Source organism: Sapajus apella, unplaced genomic scaffold, assembly GCF_009761245.1.
Source record: "Sapajus apella isolate SASKATOON/1434 unplaced genomic scaffold, GSC_monkey_1.0 scaffold22, whole genome shotgun sequence".
In the NCBI taxonomy this organism is placed as follows: domain Eukaryota; kingdom Metazoa; phylum Chordata; class Mammalia; order Primates; family Cebidae; genus Sapajus; species Sapajus apella.
In genome coordinates this window covers 22,579,924-22,603,591 of record NW_022436962.1, presented here as the reverse complement: position 1 = coordinate 22,603,591, position 23,668 = coordinate 22,579,924, and the positions used below count along the sequence as shown (strand labels likewise).

Sequence of the window (23,668 nt, the reverse complement as noted above, 5' to 3'; positions counted from 1 at the left end):
TTCATTATTGAAAATCTCTGTTATTTCAGTTTCATGGAAGTTCCTAAAGTAACCATTTATATATGCTTTAGAGCTATCATATGCGGCTGCCTAAAATAAGATGAAAAATCAGTTTCTTTCCATTTCCTGATCATACACACTCAGCTCTCAATTGATTGAACTTTCTGAATAATGAGAAGAAAAGCGTTGCTCATTCTAAGCCTGTTTTTCAGAATGGGGCTACCTGGCTCCTTAGAACTCCATAGGCTTTCCTAATTGGTTTTATATATTGGGGATATGTAGCTGTTTCAAGCTGAACCTTTAAATTTTCATAAAGAAGAATTTCAGATATGTAACATTTTAAATGGTATACATGTTTGAATATACAACCAATCTTGTTTCTTCAGGTTACAAGTGAGAAAACTATGGGCTATTGTCTAAATGAATACCCCAAACTATACAGAATTTCTATTACTCTTCTGACTAGGTTTAATGCATTTTCCTGTGTATCTTTTTTGTTTTTTAAATTCATGCTGAGAATGAGCATGAGTTTATTAAAGCTTTAATTTTTATGATCATAATGTATTAATATGTCTCTTATTTCTTGAGCTGGGAAAAATCTCTGGCTTTCATTTTACTATTCTGTAAAAGGAGTACAAAATATGAAAATCCTCTTCAGAGCCATAATTCTTCAGTATTTAGCCTTCTGTCCTTTTTGGATTATTGCTTTTATAATTTTTCACCTTTCTGGGTTCTGTAATTTTTCACTTGACTCAAACTTTCTATTTTGTGGGGAGATGTGGGGGGCAGGGGACAGAGTCTTACTTGGCTGCCCAGGCCGGAGTGCAGCAGCTTCTCTTGGCTCACTGCAACCTCCGCCTCCCCGGCTTAAGTGATTCTCCTGAGCAGCTGGGATTACAGGTGCCTGCCACCACACCCGGCTAATTCTTGTATTTTTAGTAGAGATGAGATTTTGCCATGTTAGTCAGACTGGTCTTAAACTCTGACCTCAGGTGATCCACCTGCCTTGGCTTCCCAAAGTCCTGGGATTACAGGCGTGAACCACCGTGTCCGGCCTCAAACTTCCTACTTTTAATATAAGGCTAGAGAAAGGGTAGTCATCTGCAGCACTGTGTTTTTTCTTTCACTTTATTTTTTTTGTTGTTGTTCCATTAGTTACTGAATTTAAAATTTTCCTTTATTGTAGAAATATGGTAGTCATGTTTGCAGCAGTCTATTAAAGTCATTGCTAAGAGTTAATAAATCAATAGAGTAACAGTTAATCCATTGCATTCAAAGAAATGAATGTTGGCAGGTATTGCTGGAATCATGTCTTTTATTCTAATATTGGATAAGTTACTGTAGCAGTTTCAGTAACTATTCTGAAGTAGAACCTGTGGTGTTTTGGCTGTATATCCAAAGAACACAGGACCGACCAGAAGACAAATTTTTGTTTCTTGTATTCAGTGGACCGTTCCATCCCTCATCTTACCTTATGTTTGTCAGCTTAGATGTATTGACCATCAAGCAACCTTTGAGGTTGTTGTAAATAAAATTGTATTTACTAGAGGGGAGAAGGAGGAAGAGATCTTTGGAACTTAAATGTAGGTGAAAGATTGATCTTTCTACTTTTCTTTATTGGCATAAATGAAAAATTATATCTGGTTTTACTAGGACTTGATTTTAGTACATTTTTCCAAGGGAGAGAATCTTAATTCAATGAAAAATAAATGCTATGTATATATAATATTTATCACTACTGCCATGTATTACTAATCTCTTGTATTTATGATTTTTGAGTATTGCCATTTCTTGTTATTGACATTTTCTACAAGGAATTTAAGACATTACATATTACAAAATATTGTGTCTTTTTTTTAATGAATTCATTCATTTTTTGAGATGGGGTCTCGTTATGTTGTCTAGGCTGGACTCCCAACTCCTGGGCTGAAGTGATTCTCTTGTGTTAGCCTCCAGAGTAGCTAGGACTACCGGCGTGCACCATCAACTATGTTTTTGTTTTTGTTTTTAAAGCCAGGCACTGTGTGGTGCCTACTTACAGCCCCAGCTACATGGGGAAGCTGAGATGAAAAGATTGCTTGAGCCTAGGAGTTTGAGTCTAACCTGGGCAACATAGTAAGACCCTCCCCTCCCCTCCCCTCACCTCCCTACAGAGTTTTGCTCTGTCACTCAGGCTGGAGTGCAGTAGCATAACCATAGCTCACTGTATCCTCAATTTCCCTGGGCTTGGACAATCCCCTGCCCTCAGCCTCCTGAGTATCTGGGACTACTACAGGCGCATGCCACCACTCCCAGCAAATTTTTAAATATTTTCTGGAAATGGAGTCTCACTATGTTGCTCAGGCTGTTCTCAAACTACTGGTCCAAGCTATTCTCTTGCCTTGGCCTCCCAGAATGTTGGGATTACAGGCAAGAGCCACTGCACCCAGCCAGTAATTTTTTTCTTAGAGAAGGAGAAAATATTACTTTATTATGAAAATTGTTAGTTATAAAAATATAGCTATAAACTTTATAAGTTAACAGAAGTTTCAAAGAAACCAGATTTAAATTTATTACCCAAAGATATTTTTTGTAATTACCTGCTAATACTTTATCATCACATAACTAAAGACAAAGATTAGAGTTTTTCTCTCATTCTGTGTCCTTCCCCCTTCCCTCCCCCCCAGATAGTGTCTCGCTCTGTCTCCCAGTCTGGAGTGCAGTGGTGCAATCTTGGCTCACTGCAACCTCTGCTTCCCTGGGTCAATCGTTTCTCCCACCTCAGCTTCCCAAGTAGCTGAGACCACAGGTGCATGCCACCATGCCCAACTAATTATTTTGTATTTTTAGTAGAAACAGGGTTTCACTATATTGGCTAGGCTGGTCTCAAACTTATGGCCCAAGTGATCCCGCCGGCCTCAGACTCCCAAAGTACTGGGACTGCAGGCGTACATCACCGTGCCTGGCCTCATTGTCTTTTGTAATGAATTTTAAACAATACTTATTTGAATGTACTTTTTCCCATGCTTTTTGTTTGTATTTATGCAAATGATTTACTAACGTTGAATACAGGGAAGTAACTATGTTAATTCAGCTTTTCTATTTCTAAGTTTGTTTTCACTTCAATTTTTATTGCACAGATACTTTGTATATCAAAATGTCTCTCAATATTTATTATTTCTATCTCTGCTACCTTCTGCCTGCCTACGCACTCCCACCTCCAGGACTTACCTAAAAATGTATCACCTCTTCATTGTCTTAACCCAGATTATCAAAAAGACAGTTCATCACTTTGGGAATTAGGCTAATACATTTTACTGAAAGAGCATAAGAGACTTAGATAACTAATGCTTCATCACCCTGCATTAATGTTCACCTAATGAATTCCTTGTATTTCTGTAATTTCCTAGTCTCTATCTGTTTATCAGATGCCTTTTGAAACATGTTAAACCAAATCCCAAGTGCAAGGAAGGGTTTGCAGAAGGAACTCCTGAGTGTGCACTGTGTGGCTGGGAGTAGCTGATGAGAAGCTGCTGAGGAAGCTGGCAGCATGTTGCTGTCAGTGCTGATGTCTGCTGAGTCTCCACTTTGATCGATCTCCAGATTTTCAGCTGCTTTTACACTGTATTTCTAATATGTGCAGATGATTCACAACTTTGCTGTCCTTTCATTAACTCTCCAGGAATATTTGGTAGGGCTACTACATAAGGGTTATTGCAGACAAACCTTATTTTGAAGTAGGCATGCTTTAAAAATTAGCATTCACAACGAGGAGGAATTTTAATACTTGTTGGCCAGGTGCAGTGGCTCATGCCTGTAATCCCAGCATTTTGGGAGGCCAAGGTGAATGGCCTGCTTGAGGCCAGAAGTTTGAGACCCGCCTGGCCAACATGGCAAAACCCTGTCTCTACTAAAATGACAAAAATTACCTGGGTGTAGTGGCTCATGTCTGTAATTCCAGCTATGCTGAGAGGCTGAGGCATGAAAATTGCTTCAACCCAAGAGGTGGAGGTTGCAGTGAGACAAGATTGTGCCACTGTACTCCATGCTGGATGACAGAGTGAGACTGTATCTCAAAAAAAAAAAAATTTTTTTTAAACTTGTCTAACATCTACATTTTGTTAAAAGAAAACCCAGAGCTAGAGATTTTCAAACAGGTGGTGAATTTCCAAATTAAAGTCCTAAGTATCATGATTCGGCCTTTGTTTTATGTAATCTAAGAAAGAAAAATTGAAAGGATTTTTTTTCTTGTACAAAATAATTTTTTGACTTTAAAAATGATCCACTTGCCTACATTACATGTTGGGAACACTGTGGCGTAAAGTGAAGTTTGCCTGATTGTTAATTGTAATTGTTAACAGCACCTGCTAATATCAGGAAGATAACCATTTAGATAGGTAGAGCAGGTGTAGTCCAGCTTTGAAATGAGGGAGGTATAACCAGAGTCCAACTTCTTTTCAGCTGCTGTGTTATAGCCAGTTTATGGGGGAGATTCGAGGGTTCTGCAAAGATGTCTTTGTTGTGTCTTGATGTGCTGTGAGTGGGTTTTGGATCATGGAAAAACATTCCTTCCTATCTTTTATAAGTGAGCAGAGTTTCTAGCAGGTTTGCAAAGGTATCATGGCCTGAAAAGGGCTGGGAGACCTATCCTTTTTGCTTGCAAGTTTAATACGGAACTCAGATACTTTTTTTTTTTTTTTTTTTTTTATCTATGTCTTATTGCATTTTAGGTTTTGGGATACATGTGAAGAACATGCAAGATTGTTGCATAGGTACATATGGCAATGTGGTTTGCTGCCTTCCTCCCCATCACCTATTTCTGGCATTTCTCCCCATGTTATCCCTCCCCAACTCCCCACCCCCCGCCGTCCCTCCCCTAGTTCCCCTCCACAGATCCCAGTGTATGATGCTCCCCTCCCATGTCCATGTGTTCTCATTGTTCAACACCCACCTGTGAGTGAGAACATGCGGTGTTTGATTTTCTGTTTTTGTGTCAGTTTGCTGAGAATGATGGTTTCCAGCTTCATCCATGTCCCTACAAAAGATATGAACTCATCGTTTTTTATGGCTGCATAGTATTCCGTGGTGTATATGTGCCACATTTTCCCTGTCCAGTCTATCGTCGATGGGCATTAGGGTTGGTTCCAGGTCTTTGCTATTGTAAACAGTGCTGCAGTGAACATTGGTGTGTGTGTGTGTCCTTATAGTAGAACGATTTATAATCTTTTGGATATATACCCAGTAATGGGATTGCTGGGTCAAATGAAATTTCTATTTCTAGGTCCTTGAGGCATCACCACACTGTCTTCCACAATGGTTGAACTAATTTACACTCCCATCAACAGTGTAAAAGTGTTCCTATTTCTCCACATCCTCTCCAGCCTCTGTTGTCTCCAGATTTTTTAATGATCACCATTCTAACTGGCGTCAGATATTCTTTCTACAAAATAGAATTGAAGGAGTTATAAATACTGAATACTTTTCCTTTTCTTATTAGATTGTTCAGATCCCATTCTGTGGGGAAATTGACTGTGAGGACTGGATCAAAAAGACCACTGCCAGGTAAACATAATTAACTGATAAAACTTGTGAAGTATTGGAATGGAAAAGAAAAGCAACGTGCAGCATAAATGAATGAAATTCTTATTTGTTTATTAATTTCAGGGATCAAGATCTTGAACCTGGTGCTCCATCCATGGGAGCTAAAAGCCTTTGCATCCCCTTCAAACCACTCTGTGAACTGCAGCCTGGAGCCAAATGTGTCTGTGGCAAGAACCCCGCCAAGTACTATACCTTATTTGGTCGCAGCTACTGAGAGATGAAAGAAACTCCCCCTTTAACTCTCCTCACTTTTTAAAACATTGATATTAGTACCTTCTCAGATGTAGACCTTTTATGATTTTTTAAAAATAGTTCTAAAAGGAAGTCACATGAGACAATTATTATGCCTAAGTTAACAGTGGATAAAAGGCTTTTCTGTAAACAATCCCAATAATAAATATCATGAACTCATATGGTTTTATGTATTTATTTGTTTCTGAAATACTTGCTTTATGTGCTATGAGGAAATTCCTACAAAGAGATGAAGACAGTTGAACGCCAGGTATCTTTTGATCTAAGCACTCCCAACATGTCTCAGACCCTGAATTGCCGTTACACCCTGCATTGATATGTCTTGCAGCACTTTCTTTCCATAGCTCCTAATACTGAATCTCAGTCTTTCTGTTTAAAAAACAAAGCAAACCCACAAATGGAAAAAGTAATAATAATAAAGATTTCCCTTGAACTGGCAGAGGGAACAAGAGATGCAAAAAACCAAAAGTACACACTGTGTGAGAACACAAGAACTCTTCTTAACGTTGGTAGGAAATTGTCAGTTGAAAGCAGACTAAATAGAGCATGCCTTCAAGACTCATGTCTTGAGTATGTGTATTCATGTACCTAAGTTAATGAAATGTATTTCAATTGACTGAAATATATAGAGTCACATTTTTGTACTCAGAATCATAACTTTGTATTGATTTATGGCAGCTCAGAATGCTTTATCTTCTTAGTATTTACATAAACTGCCAAAGTTCAGTTATAAAATGGAGAAAAGTCTTAGCAGCTATCTTATAGTTATCCTACCTCACAGAGTAAGGCAATTAAAACAATGCCCAGCACATAATAAATACTGTTGTTGGTTATGACCATTATGCAGGGTCAACTGGAAGTTGCTTCTAATATATAACTCTGGTTATAGTAGTTACTTTAGCTGGTTATTGTTTTTCTGCAAACCAACATAAATGCTTTTAGGGGACAAGGCTTTTTTTTTTTAACCAGTCTATGATAAAAGCCAAAAAAGTACATTAAAGATTATTCACATTTTTCCCTGTAGCAACTGGCCATTTTGGAGGAGGTGTCCATATCTGGGTGCAAAGACAAATCTTCAGTCTTAAGTTTCGAAGCTTCAGATGAGTAGCACTAACCACAGAAAAGCTTGAAGTCTGCTGCTTTAAAGGAAGTCACTATTTAAAGAAACTCTACATAAAGTAATTTTGTTCAGCAGGTAATCCTTTACCCAAAATGTACCTCTGGCAAATTGGCTTTTTTTCATAAATTGGGGTTCAGCTAAAATATCAAAGTAATTTCTTGAGTGTCTGTGCTTTTCAAAAGAGTGCATGAACCTGAATGAAATGAACACAATTTTTATTTGCAGGTGACAGCTGTAAGCTAGATGTATGACGGTTTGTGATTATGTGCTTCGTGTTCATTGCAGCAAAAAGAAAGCAGGTCCAGGCATATTTACGACTGGCTTCATTCACTGGGGCCAGTGTACTACATGACATCTTAGCAATGTCTAGTTCATCCATGAGAGTGTGTTTAACGCAGTGTTTCATTATGCCAGTAAATCACATGAATCCTTTATGAGAATTAGACAGTAACAGCAATCCATTCATTGGCTTGCCAGTGAAGAGGATTTAAACCTTGATAATAGCAGCATCAGAACATGAAGCAAGCAAGGAGGAAGGCATTTTGATGGAGGGTGGACAGATCACCCTATTTACATCTGTCTCTAGTTACTAATATTAGTTATCTGCCATATAACTTGTGTTCAGGGGTTGCCAGCACCATCAAAAAGTTGGGGGAGGTAGCTACCACTACCCTGTTATTTTCAAACATAACTCTGGTCTTTGCTTGGCACTTCCACTATGTCTAGAAAGTGCTACCCATTTAACAAATTTGAGTGCCTGCTCTGTGCACAGTGCCAGAGGATACGGTAGTGAGTAAAGCAAAACATGATTTTCTTTTTCTCGGCTGTGTCTCCTTGCAGTAGTTCTGTTTGAGATGCAAAATTAGGCAATCAATGGTGGAAAGTGAGATGGGGCACTGAATGGGGCTGAATGTTGTCAGTCGCAGGCCACAGTCTCAGTGACCCTGACTTAGAGGGTCTTATCTAATCATGAGATTGTCCCTGTCACCAGTAGCAGCATGCTGAGAACTTTGTAGTTGAGATAATGCCTGGAAAGTTACTCTGCCACACCATCAGTCTTAAAATAACAGGTAGAACCACATTCATCTTGTGGCTCAGTAGGTGATTCTGAACCAATGTCTTTGTTCAATTTTACTGGAAAACTTATGAGTTTGGAACATCAATAGTACTGAAATGATAGAAGATATTTTATTAATATTTAAAAAGCATCATATAATAAGGATATTTCAAAATATATTTGAAGTATGTCACCAAAACCAAATTTTGTGATGAAACACCTGTTGATGAGGAGGTTGGAGGGATACAGAAGCTGGTGATGATGATAATATCGGTATTACTTTATATGTGGTGTGTGTAAATATGTACTTGTACCGTATTTCCCTCATTCATTCTCTCACTCTTCTAGACAATTATTTCATACCTTTCTCTCCGCAAATATGAATGCCTCCTTTTTTTGACTTTCAGTTGATCATCTTGGTTTCTCTTTCACCGAGACGACAGAGGCAATAAGGATTAGAACGTCTGGGACCTCCCACCACATCTGCCCACTGACTCATGTTCATACATTTCACCTTCTCTGCTGTTTCAGATGAACTGTCTGTTCTCAGAGTGGATGCCAGCCCCTCCACGCGTGCACTCAATCTCTTCCCCGTTGTCTTCTCAGTCGTGGCACATCAACAACTCTCTCCTATGTATCATCAGGTTTTCTTTCTCTCCTGGTTCTTTCCATCAGCTTACAAACATGCTGTTACGTTTTCCAACCTAAAAATAACCGTTCTTGACTCCACATCCCTTTCACTGTAGAGCGAGACTCATTGAGAGGATTACCTGCACTTGCCATCTCCAGTTTCTCTTCTTCATTCTCTTGAAGCCATGTCTCATTTACCCTCAGCACTCCCCTGAAGCCACTCTTGTGAACATCACCCATAGCCTCCGTAATGTGAAATCCCATCGGCATTTCTAGTCCTCAATCCCATTGGCATTTCCAGCCCTCATTTTGCTTGCCCTCTCATCACTTGACTTAGCTGATTCTCCCTCCTCTTTGAAACACAGTTTTTTTTGTTTTTTTTTTGAGATGCAGTCTTGCTGTGCCGCCCAGGCTGGAGTGCAGTGGCACAATCTCAGCTCATTGCAACTTCCGCCTTCTGGGTTCAAGTGATTCTCCTGCCTCAGTCTCCTGAGTAGCTGGCATTACAGGCTCAAGCCACTATGCCCGGCTAAGTTTTTTTTTTTTAATTTTTAATTTTTTAAATTTTTAGTAGAGACATGGTTTCACCATGTTGGGCTTGAACTCCTGACCTCATGATCCACCCACCTCGGCCTCCCAAAGTGCTGGGAGCCACCACACTCGGCCTCAAAGTACATTCTTCCTTGACCTTCAGAACACTGTATACTCTCCTATTTTCCCTTTTATGTCTCTAGTCCTCCTTCTCACCTCTTCATATTTTCTTCTCTTCACATTTTCTTGGTGACCTCATTCAGTCTCGTGGCTTTTAATATTATAAATTATCAACTCTCAAGTTCACCCTCCCCTGAACTCCAGGCTCATTCAACTCCCAAGTAACATTTCAACTTGGATGTCTAATAGATACCCCAAACTTAACATCATTTCCACCCCTTGCCCCATGCTGCTCCTACAACAGCAGTCAACTTCATCTTACCTTCATCTCAGTTGCAACATCACTCTTCCAGGTCAAAAATGGTACCCTGGTACCATCTTTGTTCTTGTTGTTGTTTTGGAGATAGAGTCTTACTCTGTTGCCGCCAGGCTGAAGTGCAGTGGTGTGATCTCAGCTCACTGCAACCTCCACCTCCCAAATTCTACCGATTCTTTTGCCTCAGCCTCCTGAGTAGCTGGGACTACAGGGGGCACAACTATGCCCAGCTAATTTTTCCATTTTTTGTAGAGATAAGGGTTTCACCCTGTTGCCCAGGCTGGTCTCCAACTCCTGGGCTCAAGCGATCCATTCTCCTCGACCTCCGCAGGTGCTGGGATTACAGGTGTGAGCCACCGTACCTGGCTCCCAGTGCCATCTTGACTATTGCCTTTCTCTCCTACCTTAATGTTTAATTACTCAGAACATATTGTTCACTCTAACTGCAAATTCTCCTGGATACAGGCCAGCTTCATGTGTGTGTGACCTGAGCAGTGGCACCAGGCTCTGTGCTTAGTTTAGTGCTCTTCTATTGCTGTCTTGAAATTATTAGTAATTTTTTAAAAAGTATATTCACACAGTTGGGCAACCAGTCTCATCTTTTTTTATCTTTGCAAAACTGAAACTCTATACCCATTAAACAACTGCCCCATGTCAATTTCCCATCAGCCCCTGGCAACCATCATTCTCCCTTCTGTTTCTGTGAATTTGAACTTGACTGTAGATACCTCATATAAGTGGACTCACAATGTTTGTCTTTCTGTGACTGGTTTATTCCACTTAGCCAATGTCCTCAAGATTTATCTGTTTTAGCATGTATTGGAATTTTCTTCCTTTTAGGGTAGAATAATATGTTCTCGTATGCATATAGATTTCATTTTACAAGTATTCTTTCATCTGTCGATGGAAACTTGAATTCCTTCTGCTTTTTGGCTATTGTGAATAATGCCATGAACATGAGGCACAAATTTCTCTTCAGTGCGCTGCTTTCAAATTTTTTCAATTTTTTATACCCAGAAGTGGAATTGCTGGATCATATGGCAATTCTATTTTCAAGTTTGAGAGAATTGCTGTATTGTTTTCCATAGTGGTTGCACCCTTTAATTAATTTATTTATTGAAAGAGAAACCACTCAGACCGCCTCCTCTCCCTCTTACTCTCAGAGGAAGAGAAGAACAATCACCAACGGCAAATAGCAGTTGCAGTGAAGCAACACCAAGCGCCAACTTCACGCTCAGGAGAGAATACTGAACCTCCTTGTGGTTTCCGGGCCTGCACCATTTTAAACCTGTGTTTTTGTTTTTTAGGGTTAGAGTTTGCAGTGGCACAATCATAGGTCACGGCAGTCTCAAACTTTTGGGCTCAAGCAGTCCTCCCTCATACTTGTCTCCCAAATAATTGGGACAACAGGGAGCATGCCACCATGCCTGGCTAATTAAAAAAATTTTTTTGTAGATGTAGAGCCTTGCAATGTTGCCCAGGAGGGTCTTGAACTCCAGGCCTCAAGTGATCTTCCCACTTTGGCCTCCCAAAATGCTGGGGTTACAGATGACCATCATCATGCCTGGCTTAAACATGCTCGATAATTGGTTAGGCATGGTAGCTTACACCTATAGTCCCAGCACTTTGAGAGGCCAAGGCGGGCACTTGAGACCCGGAGTTTCAGATCAACCTGGGCAATATGGGGGAACCCCATGTCCTCCACAACATGGGAGAACCCCATGTCTACTAAAAATATAAAAATTAGCTGGGTATGGTGCCTCATGCCTGTAGTCCCAGCTACTTGGGAGGCTCAGGCACAAAAATCACTTGAAACTGGGAGGTGGAGGTTGCAGTGAGCTAAGATCGTGCCACCGCACTTCAGACTGGGCAACAGAGCATGACTGTCTCAAAAAAATAAAAAATACTTGACAATTTTTGAGCAAGGGATCCTGCTTTTTCATCTTGCAGTAGAACCCATGAATTATGTAGCCGGTCCTGCCTGGGTGTTTCCACTTTCCACTTAGTCTAAACCACAATCTCATTTAGATTATTGCAGTAGCCTCCTAACTGGTCTCTGCTTTCTTGTAATCTCAGACACACCCAGTGATTCCTTTAAAACATATGGAGGAACTCCTCATTCTTCTGCTCAATTTTCTCATGTCGGGGCCTCACTGATTTGCCCCTGCGCCATCACCTCTCTGGCTTCATCATCTCTTTCTCATTGTCCCGTTACTCATCTCCAGTCTTGCTGACCTCTTTGGTCTTCCTTGAATTCCCATGCTCATTGTTCTTTCTGCCCAGAAAGATTTTCCTTCAAATGTCTGCGTGGTTTCTTAGTTTCTTACCTCCTTCAGAACTTTATTCGAAGAACATCTTGGTAAATTCTTCCCTGACCATTTTATTAAAATTACAACATGTCCCTATGCTGACACTCTTTCCCCTGCTTTATGTGTCTTCATCATACTTATCACCATTTAACATTCAATACATTTCATGATTTATTTTGTTAATCATCTGTCCCCCCCACTCAGTAGGATACAAGCTTCATAAGGGCAGAGATTTTTGACTTGTTTTGTTTACTGCTATCTCTCTGGAGCCTAGAACTCTGTCCAGCATGTCAGCACTGAGTAAGTATTTGTGGTATGAATGAGCTAGTCTTAGAGCAATAATTTTCACAATGTGGTTGTATTAGAAGTCTAACTGTCAGAATATTAACTGAATTGGAGATCATTTCTGAGATGCTAAGAAAACTGTTAGGGCTACTGTCTAAATTGTCAGGTTTTAGTCAAAATATTAGCCAGGGTTCTCCAGAGAAACAGAACCAACGAGCATGTGTATGTGTGGTATACAAATAGTTATATATATATATATATATATAATCTACGTATGTATATATGTGTGTGTGTGTATATGTATTATAAATAATTAGTTCACATGATAAAAGGCTAAGTCCAAAGATTGATGGTGAATCAGTAGCCAAGACACCCAGAAGAACCGAAGGAGTAACCCAAATATAAGACCCACAGGCTCAAGACCCAGGAAGAGTCCATGTTTCAGTTTGAGTCTGAAGGCATGAAAAAACAAACGTCCCAGGCTGAAGGCAGTCAGGCAGGAAGAGCTACCTCTTACTCAGCCTTTTTGTTCTATTCAGGCTTCAACTGATTGGAGGAGGCCCACCCACATTAGAGAGGGCAATCTCCTTCATTCACTCTACTGATCCAACTGTTAATTTCATCCAGAAACACACTCACAGACAAAGCCAGAAAGTCTTACATGTCATTGTTCAAATGACCAGTCAAGTTGACATATAACATTAATATCACATTTAGGAGAAAAAGAGATTGTAATATAACTCTGTGTTTCTTTATTTTATTTTTTATTTTATTTGTTTATATATATATATATCTTATTGCATTTTAGGTTTGGGGGCACATGTGAAGAACATGCAAGATTGTTGCATAGGTACATACATGGCAATGTGGTTTGCTGCCTTCCTCCCCATTACCTATATCTGGCATTTCTCCCCATGTTATCCCTCCCCAACTCCCCACCCCTCACTGTCCCTCCCTTAGTTCCCCCCCAACAGACCCCAGTGTGTGATGCTCCCCTCCCTGTGTCCATGTGTTCTCATTGTTCACCACCCACCTATGAGTGAGAACATGTGGTGTTTGATTTTCTGTTCTTGTGTCAGTTTGCTAGGAATGATGGTTTCCAGATTTATCCATGTCCTTACAAAGGACACGAACTCATCATTTTTTATGGCTGCATAATATTTCAGGGTGTATATGTGATACATTTTCCCTGCCCAGTCTGTCATCGATGGGCATTTGGATTGGTGCTAAGTCTTTGCTATTGTAAACAGTGCTGCAATGAACATTCGTGTGCATGTTTCCTTATAGTAGAATGATTTATAATCCTTTGGATATATACCCAGTAATGGGATTGCTGGGTCAAATGGAATTTCTCACTCTGTGTTTCTTTAAAAGATTGACAGTAGTCAGGCTGCCCACAGTAATAGAGGCCATTGCTGTTTTAGACATTTAGGAACTGATAGGCCTTCAAGGGCTATGCTGTTTGACAGATAAGGTTTTTTTAAAAATAAAAACAAAAACCTTCCTTGCATCAGTGAAATAATTATTACTTGTCTTTCTTCCTGGAAACTTAACTGGAATTACATCTTCAGCACTTCCAGTTTAAAGGTTTCCTGAATATGAGGAATATTTCTTTTGTCTTATAGAGAATGTTGGAAATAGGGTGCTTGTTTATTCCAGTAGAGCAGTAGAAAAATCACCCTAGCTTCACTTTTGGCTTTCACTTGCTGTAGCTCTGATCTTCGAATTAGTGACCCCTAGAATACTCCCGTTTTACACAGTAAATGACATTCAGATCTGCACACCAGGCGGACAAGATGTAAATGACTTGCTTCACCTGAGTTGTTGCTGCACATGTAGGGCATGGAAGCTGGAAAGGCCATAGCCACTGACAAGCTTCTACATGATTCAAGGACACAGACGCTCTTGACTTCTGCAATTAAACACACACACGCACACAAACAAAAAAGTCTCTCAAGTCCATATCTGAAGCCAGTGTCTTGTATTTCCATAAATCCTAGCTCACGTGACATCTCTTGCTTAATTGCCCTTTAAACTGTTTTATGGCTTTATAGCAACCTATAAAAGGTGATTTCCAAATATGACAAGCGCCAGAGGGCTGAAGGGAAGAGTTACCCAGGAGCTGTAATCACAGAATCTACAGCTGCTCCCCTAGCAGCTCAGCCTTCCCAAGAAAGGGAGAGGAACTGCCCGGACACCAAGCTGCCATGGGGCGATACTCCGGAAGAAGCTTCCGTTTAATCCTCATGTGCGTCGTTAGCATCCTCCTGTTTGTGATGGAACTGGTGATCGCCTACGTGGGCAACTCCCTCTCCTTGGCCTCCGATGCTTTTGCCGTCCTTTCCCACTTTGTGTCCATGGTCATAGGTTTCTTCGGTGTAAGGGTCAGCAACATAAAACAGCACAAGAAGAGCACTTATGGCTTTCTGCGGGCGGACGTTGTGGGAGCATTTGGGAACACCATTTTTGCCGTGGCACTGATGTTCAGCATCCTGGTTGAAGCCATCAAAAGGTACATTGATCCCCAGAAGACAGAGGAGCCACTACTGGTTCTCAGTGCTGGAATTGTCGGTCTGTTCTTCAATGTTCTTAACTATGTCATCTTCTTGGACTGCTGTTACTGCACAGCACCCAAGCCCCAGGGAGACACGGAAGCAGGTAAATAGCTTCTCAGAGGGTGGCAGTAAATTTGATGGGAGTCCTGGTGGGTGTTGTCTGAGGGGGCCTTTGATGGTGCTATCCAGAGGGGCCCGATTCTTTGGGGTCAGCCTCTTGTTCCCGTGATTTTATAATCGAACTTTCTCAGAAGACTTGCCTTTAGTTTGAGGTTCCTTGTGAGTAGGGTAGCAGCAGGTTGCTTCAATGCTGGGAGGAATTCTTGAATTTGTACTCACAGGGAATGAAAAGGTATCTTTAGGCAGGCAGAGAGGAAGTAAAGGCACTAACCGTAGCCACAGAGAGAGCAATTGGAAAGATGATAGACGTGGCAGTCTCCTTTAAGTGATTCACTGTTGTTTACCCAGATGTGACATGGCTATGTTTGAATTTAAAATTAGTATTTTAATGTCCCCATAAAATATGTTAAAATATACTGGACTACATAAGCAACTTACAAAGAGCACAGTATATATTTGAGGAATGGTATGTAAAATGGAGAGAGAAAAAAGTAAAGAAGATAGTCCGGTAAACGTGGCTATTTTTTGAAAGGAAATATTTGCACTTTTTTATTGCACACATCTGTTCCATTTGAGAAACAGGACTACAATTCACATGTGAATCTTCAGGAGAGACTTAAGTCTGAGTACCCAAACTTATTAGATTATCTGTCAAAAGAATGGAATTAAATCTTGGAAGAGAAAAATAAATCTAAAAGATGCTTCTTTTTTAGATAGAATCATGTTTCTTTAATTTATTGCCATAAGAGGAGTTTGTAAGTATATATGTATCAAAAGGTTCTTACGGAAGAGAACTTTTCAGTGCTTCTTTTATAAAAGAACTTGTAGAGCATGAATAGATTCAATAGCACAGGGCAATAGTCAAATTACTTCACCTAGCTTGTTTCCCTACCTGTAATATTCAGTCAATAAGGACTAAGAGAAACGTTAAGTAATTTATTTAGTATTTAATAGGCACCTGATAAATAGTTTATTTTCTAAATCACAATGCAAGCATTTAAATTACATGATAATCCAGTATCATTTAATTCTAATAGCTCACGAATTTTTAAAAATTTCAAATATTTTTCTTTATTTGATGCTGAGGAGTTTTCTCTCAGGAGTTGGGCCATTATAAACTGAGTCTGGGGGCCTCAGAGGCTAGGTCGCATTTTTCATTTGATTCCCTATCCTTGCTGCCATTATAAATTATGTCAGTTGGAGCCAGTCCTTTATCCTACCTCCGTCTCGATTTTCCTACCGGTAGAACATATGTTATGAGAGTATCTGTAGGATGTACTAAATATAAAAATAAATTAGAAACTAGAGTCTGGATTTTAATTTGAGTTAATGAATCACTGAATTTGGGCCTCATCTTTTGTAAAGGAAAATTCATTGTTAACTTGAGACTGTATGGTGTGGCTACATCAATCATCATGTGAAAATTACTACTCGAGCTTCCAGATCATGAAATTCACATATTTGATATAAGATAAATATGCATTTTTTTATTACTAGGTATAAATTTAAGGCAAGAGAGATGATTTCACATGTTCAGTGTTGACATTACCGTTATATTTTTGATTGTCACACTACAGTTCTAATTTTGCCTTTATTCTTGACATGTGATATTTATCTGCATATAACAAAAGCAGTTTAGGCAAAAGTTCTGACCAATATGAAACCTGGTATACACCAATAATTCTATTTTTATCAAATTGAATTATTATTGGATAGGTCTTAGTTAAGCTTTTGTTTGGGAAGTGATGTTCTCCAATGTGTATCATCATGCTGAGATAACAAGAGGCTCAAGACAAATATTTCACTCTAACCATGTGGGTTTATTTTTTTCTTTTCTTTGTCTTCTTTTTTTTTTTTTTTTTTACCTTTTATTTTTAGTAGAGACAGGGTTTCGCCATGTTGGCCAGGCTGGTCTTGAACTCTTGAGCTCAAGTAATCCATCCACTTAGCCTCCTAGAGCACTGGGATTATAGGTGTGTGCCACAGTGTCTGGCCCAGCCATATGGGTTTCTATTGGCTTAATTCTAGGGTATCTATCTTCTTTTGAAGTATTTGATGCTATAGAGTGATGTACGTTAAATAAGTGATAGGTACAATACACATGTGACTCATGCTTTAATATTCATGTTCTATGTTGCCATTATTATTTTAGCAGCTTTTGGTGTTGTTAAATTCTTCTATTAGAAATTTTAGGCTGGGTGCAGTGACTCATGCCTGTAATCCCAGACTTGAGGAGGCTAAGGTGGGAGGATCACTTGAGCCCAGAAGTTTCAGGCTGTGGTGAGCTATGATCAAACCATTGCACTTCAGCCTGGGTGACAGAATGAGACCGTGTCTCTAAAAAAGAAGAAACAAAAAAAAAGAAAAGAAAATTTAGTGTTTAAATTTGCCAAATTCCTTTAGGATAGCTGTTTAGCTTGTTAGCATTTATGTCTCACGTTACGTATTTATCACCTTTTCTGAACCATACATTTTTATATTCTTCTAAATTAGTTTAAAGAGTAAATATTGCATCAGATGACCCTCATAAATTGACATTAACCCAATATGAATTGGCTCACATTTTAAGAACAAATATGATTAATCCATCCATATTTATAAAAGGAGTTATAAACTATGAGAGGGAAAGACTGTTGACTTCAAAAGATTCAAAGTAAACTTAGGATGAAGAATTTCTGTAAGTCTAGAACCCTAGCTTATAGCACATGGAAGTTCCTATAAATAACTGCTGGTACCTCCCGGCTTCAGGATCAGAATCCAGTAATGTATCGCTTCTTTTGTGGAATCTCTAACTGGAGTTTTTGCTTAACAAGTCTTCAGTCTCCCCCTGGTTCTGTGGATCTTTTACTTGTTCTGCTTATCTATCTGCTGTAGAAATAGAATTCATTATAGTTGATGTTTGAGATCATACGAAAGTAAAAAATAATCAAGACCACTAACTTTAAATTAAATATAATAGAACAAACTGTATGTATAGGTAAGACTTTAAACATCTCTGGGATTCATGAAAAAAATTATACTGGAGGATCAGACATACAGAACCAGAAAAGTTTTAAAACCTGGGAGAAAAGAATGTCTGGAAGATTTAGCTGAGATGAGGAAATCTGAAAGTCTTAGATTCAGATCCCACCCTGACTCTAAAATGTGGGAGGAAGTTCAGGTGATGGTAGAGCCAGTATTTTTGGCTAAAGTGAGGGGCAAAGTGAAAAAGGTAAAAAATACAAACATTAAGTAAAAGACAAACAAACAAAATAGGATTAAAGTCCACAATGTCGACGGCTCTGTGTGTGCATATGCTTCGGGGAAGGGAGGCAGGGAAAGGTTGAAGGGGTGAAAACAGCATGTAGATCCAGATGGCAGGAGATACTTGTCACCAGCCAGTTTCTTTCTCTAGGCTTAGGGGTTCGATTTGTTAAATTTACATTTTTTTTCCCAGTCCTTGTTTATTTTATTTGATTTTCCTTGATTTTCTTTTTATCTTTCATGTTTAAGTCTTATTTTTAGTCATTTTTTCAGACCTGAGTGTTCTTTAGAATCAAGCTACTAAGACCCTCCATGCCCTTGCCTTGTACTGGGATGAATAACTTTGCTGTACAGTGGCCCTTATTTTAAGCTAAAGGTAATCTTATACAGCTCGCTTTTCTAGTATGATGGCTTCTGCTCTATTTTGCATTTTTTTCTGTCTAAGATAGATCAGGCCTGCCATTTATACCATTTACAAATGATACAGTTATAGCAAAAATATCTGTTAATTATTTTAAAGTTTTTTTTTTTTTTTTAAACAAAATGCCTTTCCTTTGAATTTAAGTTTTGTTTTGCTTTTATGAGATGGAGTCTCACTCTGTTGCCCAGGCTGGAGTACAGTGGTATGATCTCAGCCCACTGCAACCTCCACCTCCTGGGTTCAAGCAATTCTCATGACTTTGCCTCCCAAGTAGCTGGGATCACAGGTGTGCGCCACCATGCCTTGCTAATTTTTATATTTTTAGTAGAGATGGGCTTTCACCATGTTAGTCAGGTTGGTCTTGAACTCCTGGCCTCAAGGGATCCACCCGCCTCAGACTCCCAAAGTGTTGGGATTACAGGAGTGAGCCACCAAGCCTGGCCAAGTTTTGTTTTGATTCCAAATTGTGCTTGTTTTCTCTTTCCCTCTTTTTCTCGTAGCCACTCTTCTGGCATTATGTTTACCTAGCCAACTCGCTAGAGGCAGTGACAGCACAGCAACCAGCAAAGTATATTGTTGCAGAAGGTTTTAACACACTGCTGATTAGTTGCTCATGCAAACTTCTAGTTAAGACTGTATTACAGCCTGATGAGGGCTTTTCACATGGACAGTCCTGTAGACACTGAAACAAGTTGGGTTTCCTTTTGGTGTGAAGAAAATTTTATCCAGTGACAAGAAGAGTAGGCAAGGCCAATAATTTTAGGAAAGGCAAAGGGGAATTTGCTGCCTCTCTGCCAGTAGCAAATACTATGGAGTAAATAAAATTTGAGAAGCTGCAAAATTGAAAGCTGCTTTTCAAACTGGAAAAGGGAAGGTTTTCTAGGCATAGGTTACCTGGGTTCCCTTTCTAGATCAGAGGCAGAATGGTAGTGATTGGGAATTTGTGATAATTGTTAAATAATTTAAAGAAACATGATGCTTAATTCCCACAAGCTGTTACTTTGCAGTTTGTCAATATCTGACAGTAACCATTGTTTTCCAAGCACCATCACTACTGTTGATCAATTAACTTCCACATGAGGATTCGAAGATAAGTATGCACACACCACAGTCACAACATCTGACCCATAGCAGAGGCCTAATAAATTCCCTCACAGCTCTTTTGCTACGTTCCTGACAGCTTGCCTAACCTCTCACTCCCCTTATTGCCCAGTGAAGGGGTTCTGGATCAGTTATGGGCGGTGAATAAGAAAGACTAAAGGAAGATTGAAAAATAGGTGCTATTTCACATTTGTGAAACCAAATTCAACTGGAGGAAAAAAAGAAGCTAATGAGACAATCTCTTTGTTCTTAGTAAATTTTTTTCCAATGTGCAGAGGCTGCTATGACTGATATCAGGTAAATTTTAATGAAAAATGAGTTTATATTGACATCTTTGCATTGTTAGGCTTTGTCAGAGTATAGAGAGAATAATTACAGCATCATATCACATACATTTGAAGAACTGTATGTTTTACAAAACAATTAGCTAGAGAGAATACTTGCTATTTATTTCTGTTGTTTAGACAAGGAAACAGGGTCAGAGACAAATCCACAATCATACAGCTAGTTAATGGTAGGGTACAAAGAAATTAAAACTTTAAGGCCAGGCCCTTAATTAAAGACTTTACTCTACTTGGCTCTCCTCAGAGAGGAAAACAATTATGGATGGTGAAAAGTTATTTGGCAATAATCACAAAAGGGTGTATCAAAATGTGCAAATGAACATACCATAAATTGAATCCTAATTCCAGTAGCTGAGTGACCTGCAAAAAGTTACTGAAACTTTCTAAACCTCAGTTTCTTCATCTGTAAAGTGGGTCATATCTATCTCATAGATCTGATGTTGCAAGAATGAAATTATATTATTTGTGTAAAGTCTCAACATAGTACTTGGAATACACTGAACATTCAATAAATGGTAACATTGGTGGTGGTTGTGGTGGTGACTGGTAGTGGTTGTCCAAGGGCAGAAGGAACGAGGAACAGATGAAATATTCGTGAGACCCCTCGGCAGACAAGTCCTTTGCTCTATTTCACATCCACAAAGTGGCAGCCCACCTTATCCTTGCCAGGACTCTTATAATTGTTCATCGTATATATGGTTACAGCAGATCCATCACTATTTCTACAAACCATACAAAATATGTGTCGTTTTGATGATGGGCTAGTGGCATCGGGATGAACCAGAAGGAGCATAGACCAGTAACAAAAATATATGTTCTAGCTGGGACAGTGCTCATGGCTGTAATCCCAGCACTTTGGGAGGCCAAGGTAGGAGGATAGCTTGGACCTAGGAGACTGAGGTTACAATGAGCTATGATAGCATGACATTATACTCCAGCCTGGGTGACAGACCAAGTCCCTGTTTCTAAAAGTAAATAACTACGCAATAAATTAAAAAAAAAAAAAAAAAAAAGAAAAATACATATTCTGGAATGTCTTCCCTTATTCACTGTTTCTGACACCGGAAAAGATACTTAACCAATTTTTTTTTCTTTTGCTGCTACACAAATTAACATACTTAACCACTTTGAGCACAATTAGGTATCATTACACCTATTTTAAAGAATCGCACTGCAACCGGGTGCAGTGGCTCACACCTGTAATCTCAGCACTTTGGGAGGCCAAGGTGGGTAGATCGCTTGAGCCCAGGAATTTGACACCAGCCTGGGCAACATAGCGAGACCTCGTCTCTACAAAAATTAGAAAAATTAGCCAGGTTTGGTGGTGTGTGCCTGTAGTTCTAGCTACTTGGGAGGCTGAAGTGGGAGGATCACCTGAGCCTGAGGACAGATGCAGCCTCTTATCAAGGCTGCTGTAAGCCATGATAAGAATTTCTCTGTTTTTCTTTTGATAAATAACAATACCTTCATGATGTGTTATTTTTATTTCTTTATTTTTGAAATGGAGATGTGCTCTTGTCACCTAGGCTGGAGTGCAATGGCACTAATCTCAGCTCACTGCAACCTCTGCCTCCTGAGTTCAAGCCATTCTCCTGCCTCAGTCTCGTGAGTAGCTGGAATTACAGGCACCTGCCACCAGGCCTGGCTAATTTTTGGGTTTTTTAGTAGAGACGGGTTTTTACCATGTTAGCCAGGTTGGTCTCAAACTCCTGACCTCAGGTGATCTACCTTGGCCTTCCAAAGTATCAGGATTGCAGGTGTGAGCCACCGCACCCAGCCTAGGTGTTACTTTTACGAAGGCTCTTGTAAATGTTAGCTTCCCCATCTTTCAGTGCTCAAGATAACATTTTGTAGCATGGTGTTACTTGTACTTTTAAAACTATATATTTTAAACTGCTTTAGTGGTAATACAATGTCAATATGTAGCTCATTAAAATAATGCAAATGTGGCTCATATGCTAGATTAATTTCCAAGTTACAGAAGAAGAACCTGAGGCAGCAACCATTTTATGGCTAACCCGAAGTTGACGTTAGAACTGGACCTCTCTTCTGCCAACAGATGCTTTGCCTCTTGGACACTGTCCTGCAGTCCTGTCTAGTGAGTAATGATACTCCCCATTTTCTCTGCTGAGAAGCTTAATTTTCCAGGAAGGTAGGGTCAAAGTAAACTTATGATTTTGGTTTTCTTATTGGCCAGCTGTTTACAAGATGTACACAATATATTTGTAATTTTTTTTCTTTCTTATTCTTTTGATAGAGATGATAGTCACAGTGGCTTTCTAAAAACATTGTGTACAACTCGCTCTGATGATTATAACATACACCAGATTTTCATCTTTTTTTAATGAGAGGCAATAATATATAGAGATTCCTCATCCTTAGAACGTCTTCCATAGTCCATATCTTGATATTTATTGTCTACATCTGAGAAGGTGTCTTGAGAGAATTTTGAGGAAGTAATTTTTTTTTTGAGACAGGGTCTTACTCTGTCACCTAGGCCAGAGTGCAGTGGCGTGACCACAGCTCATTGCAGCCTCAACCTCCCAGGCTCAACCAATCCTCCCATCTCAGCCTCCTAAGTAGCTGGGACCACAGGTACCTGCCAACCAGGCCCAGCGAATTTTTTTCATATTTTGTAGAGATGGGGGTCTTACCATATTGCCCAGGCTGATCTCAAACTCCTGCCTCAAGCAATCCTTCCACCTTGGCCTCCCAAAATCCTAGGATCACAGGCATGAGCCACTGTACCCTGAGGATGTAGTTTTTGACAAAGTATACCTATGCTCTTGTTCTTCATCTGCCATGATAGCTTTAAAAATGTGTCAGCTTAATAGGAAATAAAATAAAGATAATCCTTAAATCAGGTCAATGGGAGGCAGGGGCTGGCTCCTTAAAAAGGAACAGCAGAGAAGTCAGGTTGAAGGGGCAACTGGCTGAATGGGCCATCTATTTTCTGTAGAATTCTTTACCTGAAGAAACTGCTTTAAGTTTGCCTCTCCTGAAGGAGAGGAAAGAGGAGAACTATCAATTAGCTCCACACATGCTGATTGGAGCCAACATTATTGGGACTTTTGGGGACCATAAACAACTTCATTCATAAGTCTGGAGCTAACTGAGAAATAAGGAATAGAAGATAGATAGCAATGAAAATAGTAGCTCAGTGTTTGTTTTGTAAAAGCTGTTTTGGAGAATGTAGCTTGGGTGTCACAATTGGCTTCTTAATACTTATCTGAGAAGTAAACTGACCTATCCTCTTATAGGCAGAGCACAATAACTGGAAGAGCAGGGGTAAGCCCAGGAACGGAGTGAATGTTCATTCTCAGTGAGCGGGCAGTTGGAGGGAGGAAGCCCAGGAAGGGTGGAGCCAGGCTTAATCCATTTCTTCAACCTAACCTGCCAGTGAGAGAAGACCCTTCCACCCTCGGAGTGACTACTTACATGGGGGTTGAAATCACAGGAAAAGAGGAATGGCTGTCTCCCCCAACACTCTCCAGATTTATGTTCCTTTCACTCCTGGCTCCCCTGGAAGGACTAGATGAACTGTTTATCATGACTGTACTGCTGCTTTTCCATAAAGCTTGTGTTCCCAATACCAACCATTGCTTCAATAACTGAAATGGGTTAGAAGAGTACGTATACTAGTTAAATTAACTCCAAGGCCCCCAAATGTTCAATATTGCTGAT

The 23,668-nt window shown here is 39.7% G+C and overlaps 2 protein-coding genes and 1 non-coding gene across 5 annotated transcripts in view; 2 read left to right on the top strand and 1 right to left on the bottom strand.

Moving 5' to 3' along the window:
- EPRS1 (glutamyl-prolyl-tRNA synthetase 1) overlaps nt 1-5,991 on the top strand; it is a 78,288-nt gene extending 72,297 nt beyond the window's left edge. For all 3 annotated transcript variants that reach the window (XM_032289270.1, XM_032289269.1, XM_032289271.1), the window contains 2 exons: nt 5,477-5,541; nt 5,644-5,991. In XM_032289270.1, coding sequence (XP_032145161.1) covers nt 5,477-5,541; nt 5,644-5,794 — 216 coding nt within the window. In that variant the 3' untranslated portion in view covers nt 5,795-5,991. The remainder of the gene's footprint in view (nt 1-5,476; nt 5,542-5,643) is intronic.
- Nucleotides 5,992-10,733: 4,742 nt separating this feature from the next.
- Nucleotides 10,734-10,940, bottom strand: LOC116559109. The gene has a single exon (XR_004272308.1). It is a non-coding gene; the product is annotated as a small nucleolar RNA U3 (small nucleolar RNA).
- A 2,900-nt stretch (nt 10,941-13,840) lies between these two features.
- The window catches only part of SLC30A10 (solute carrier family 30 member 10), a 43,155-nt gene continuing 33,327 nt past the window's right edge, over nt 13,841-23,668 (top strand). The window contains exon 1 of the mRNA XM_032289267.1: nt 13,841-14,858. Coding sequence (XP_032145158.1) covers nt 14,408-14,858 — 451 coding nt within the window. The 5' untranslated portion in view covers nt 13,841-14,407. The remainder of the gene's footprint in view (nt 14,859-23,668) is intronic.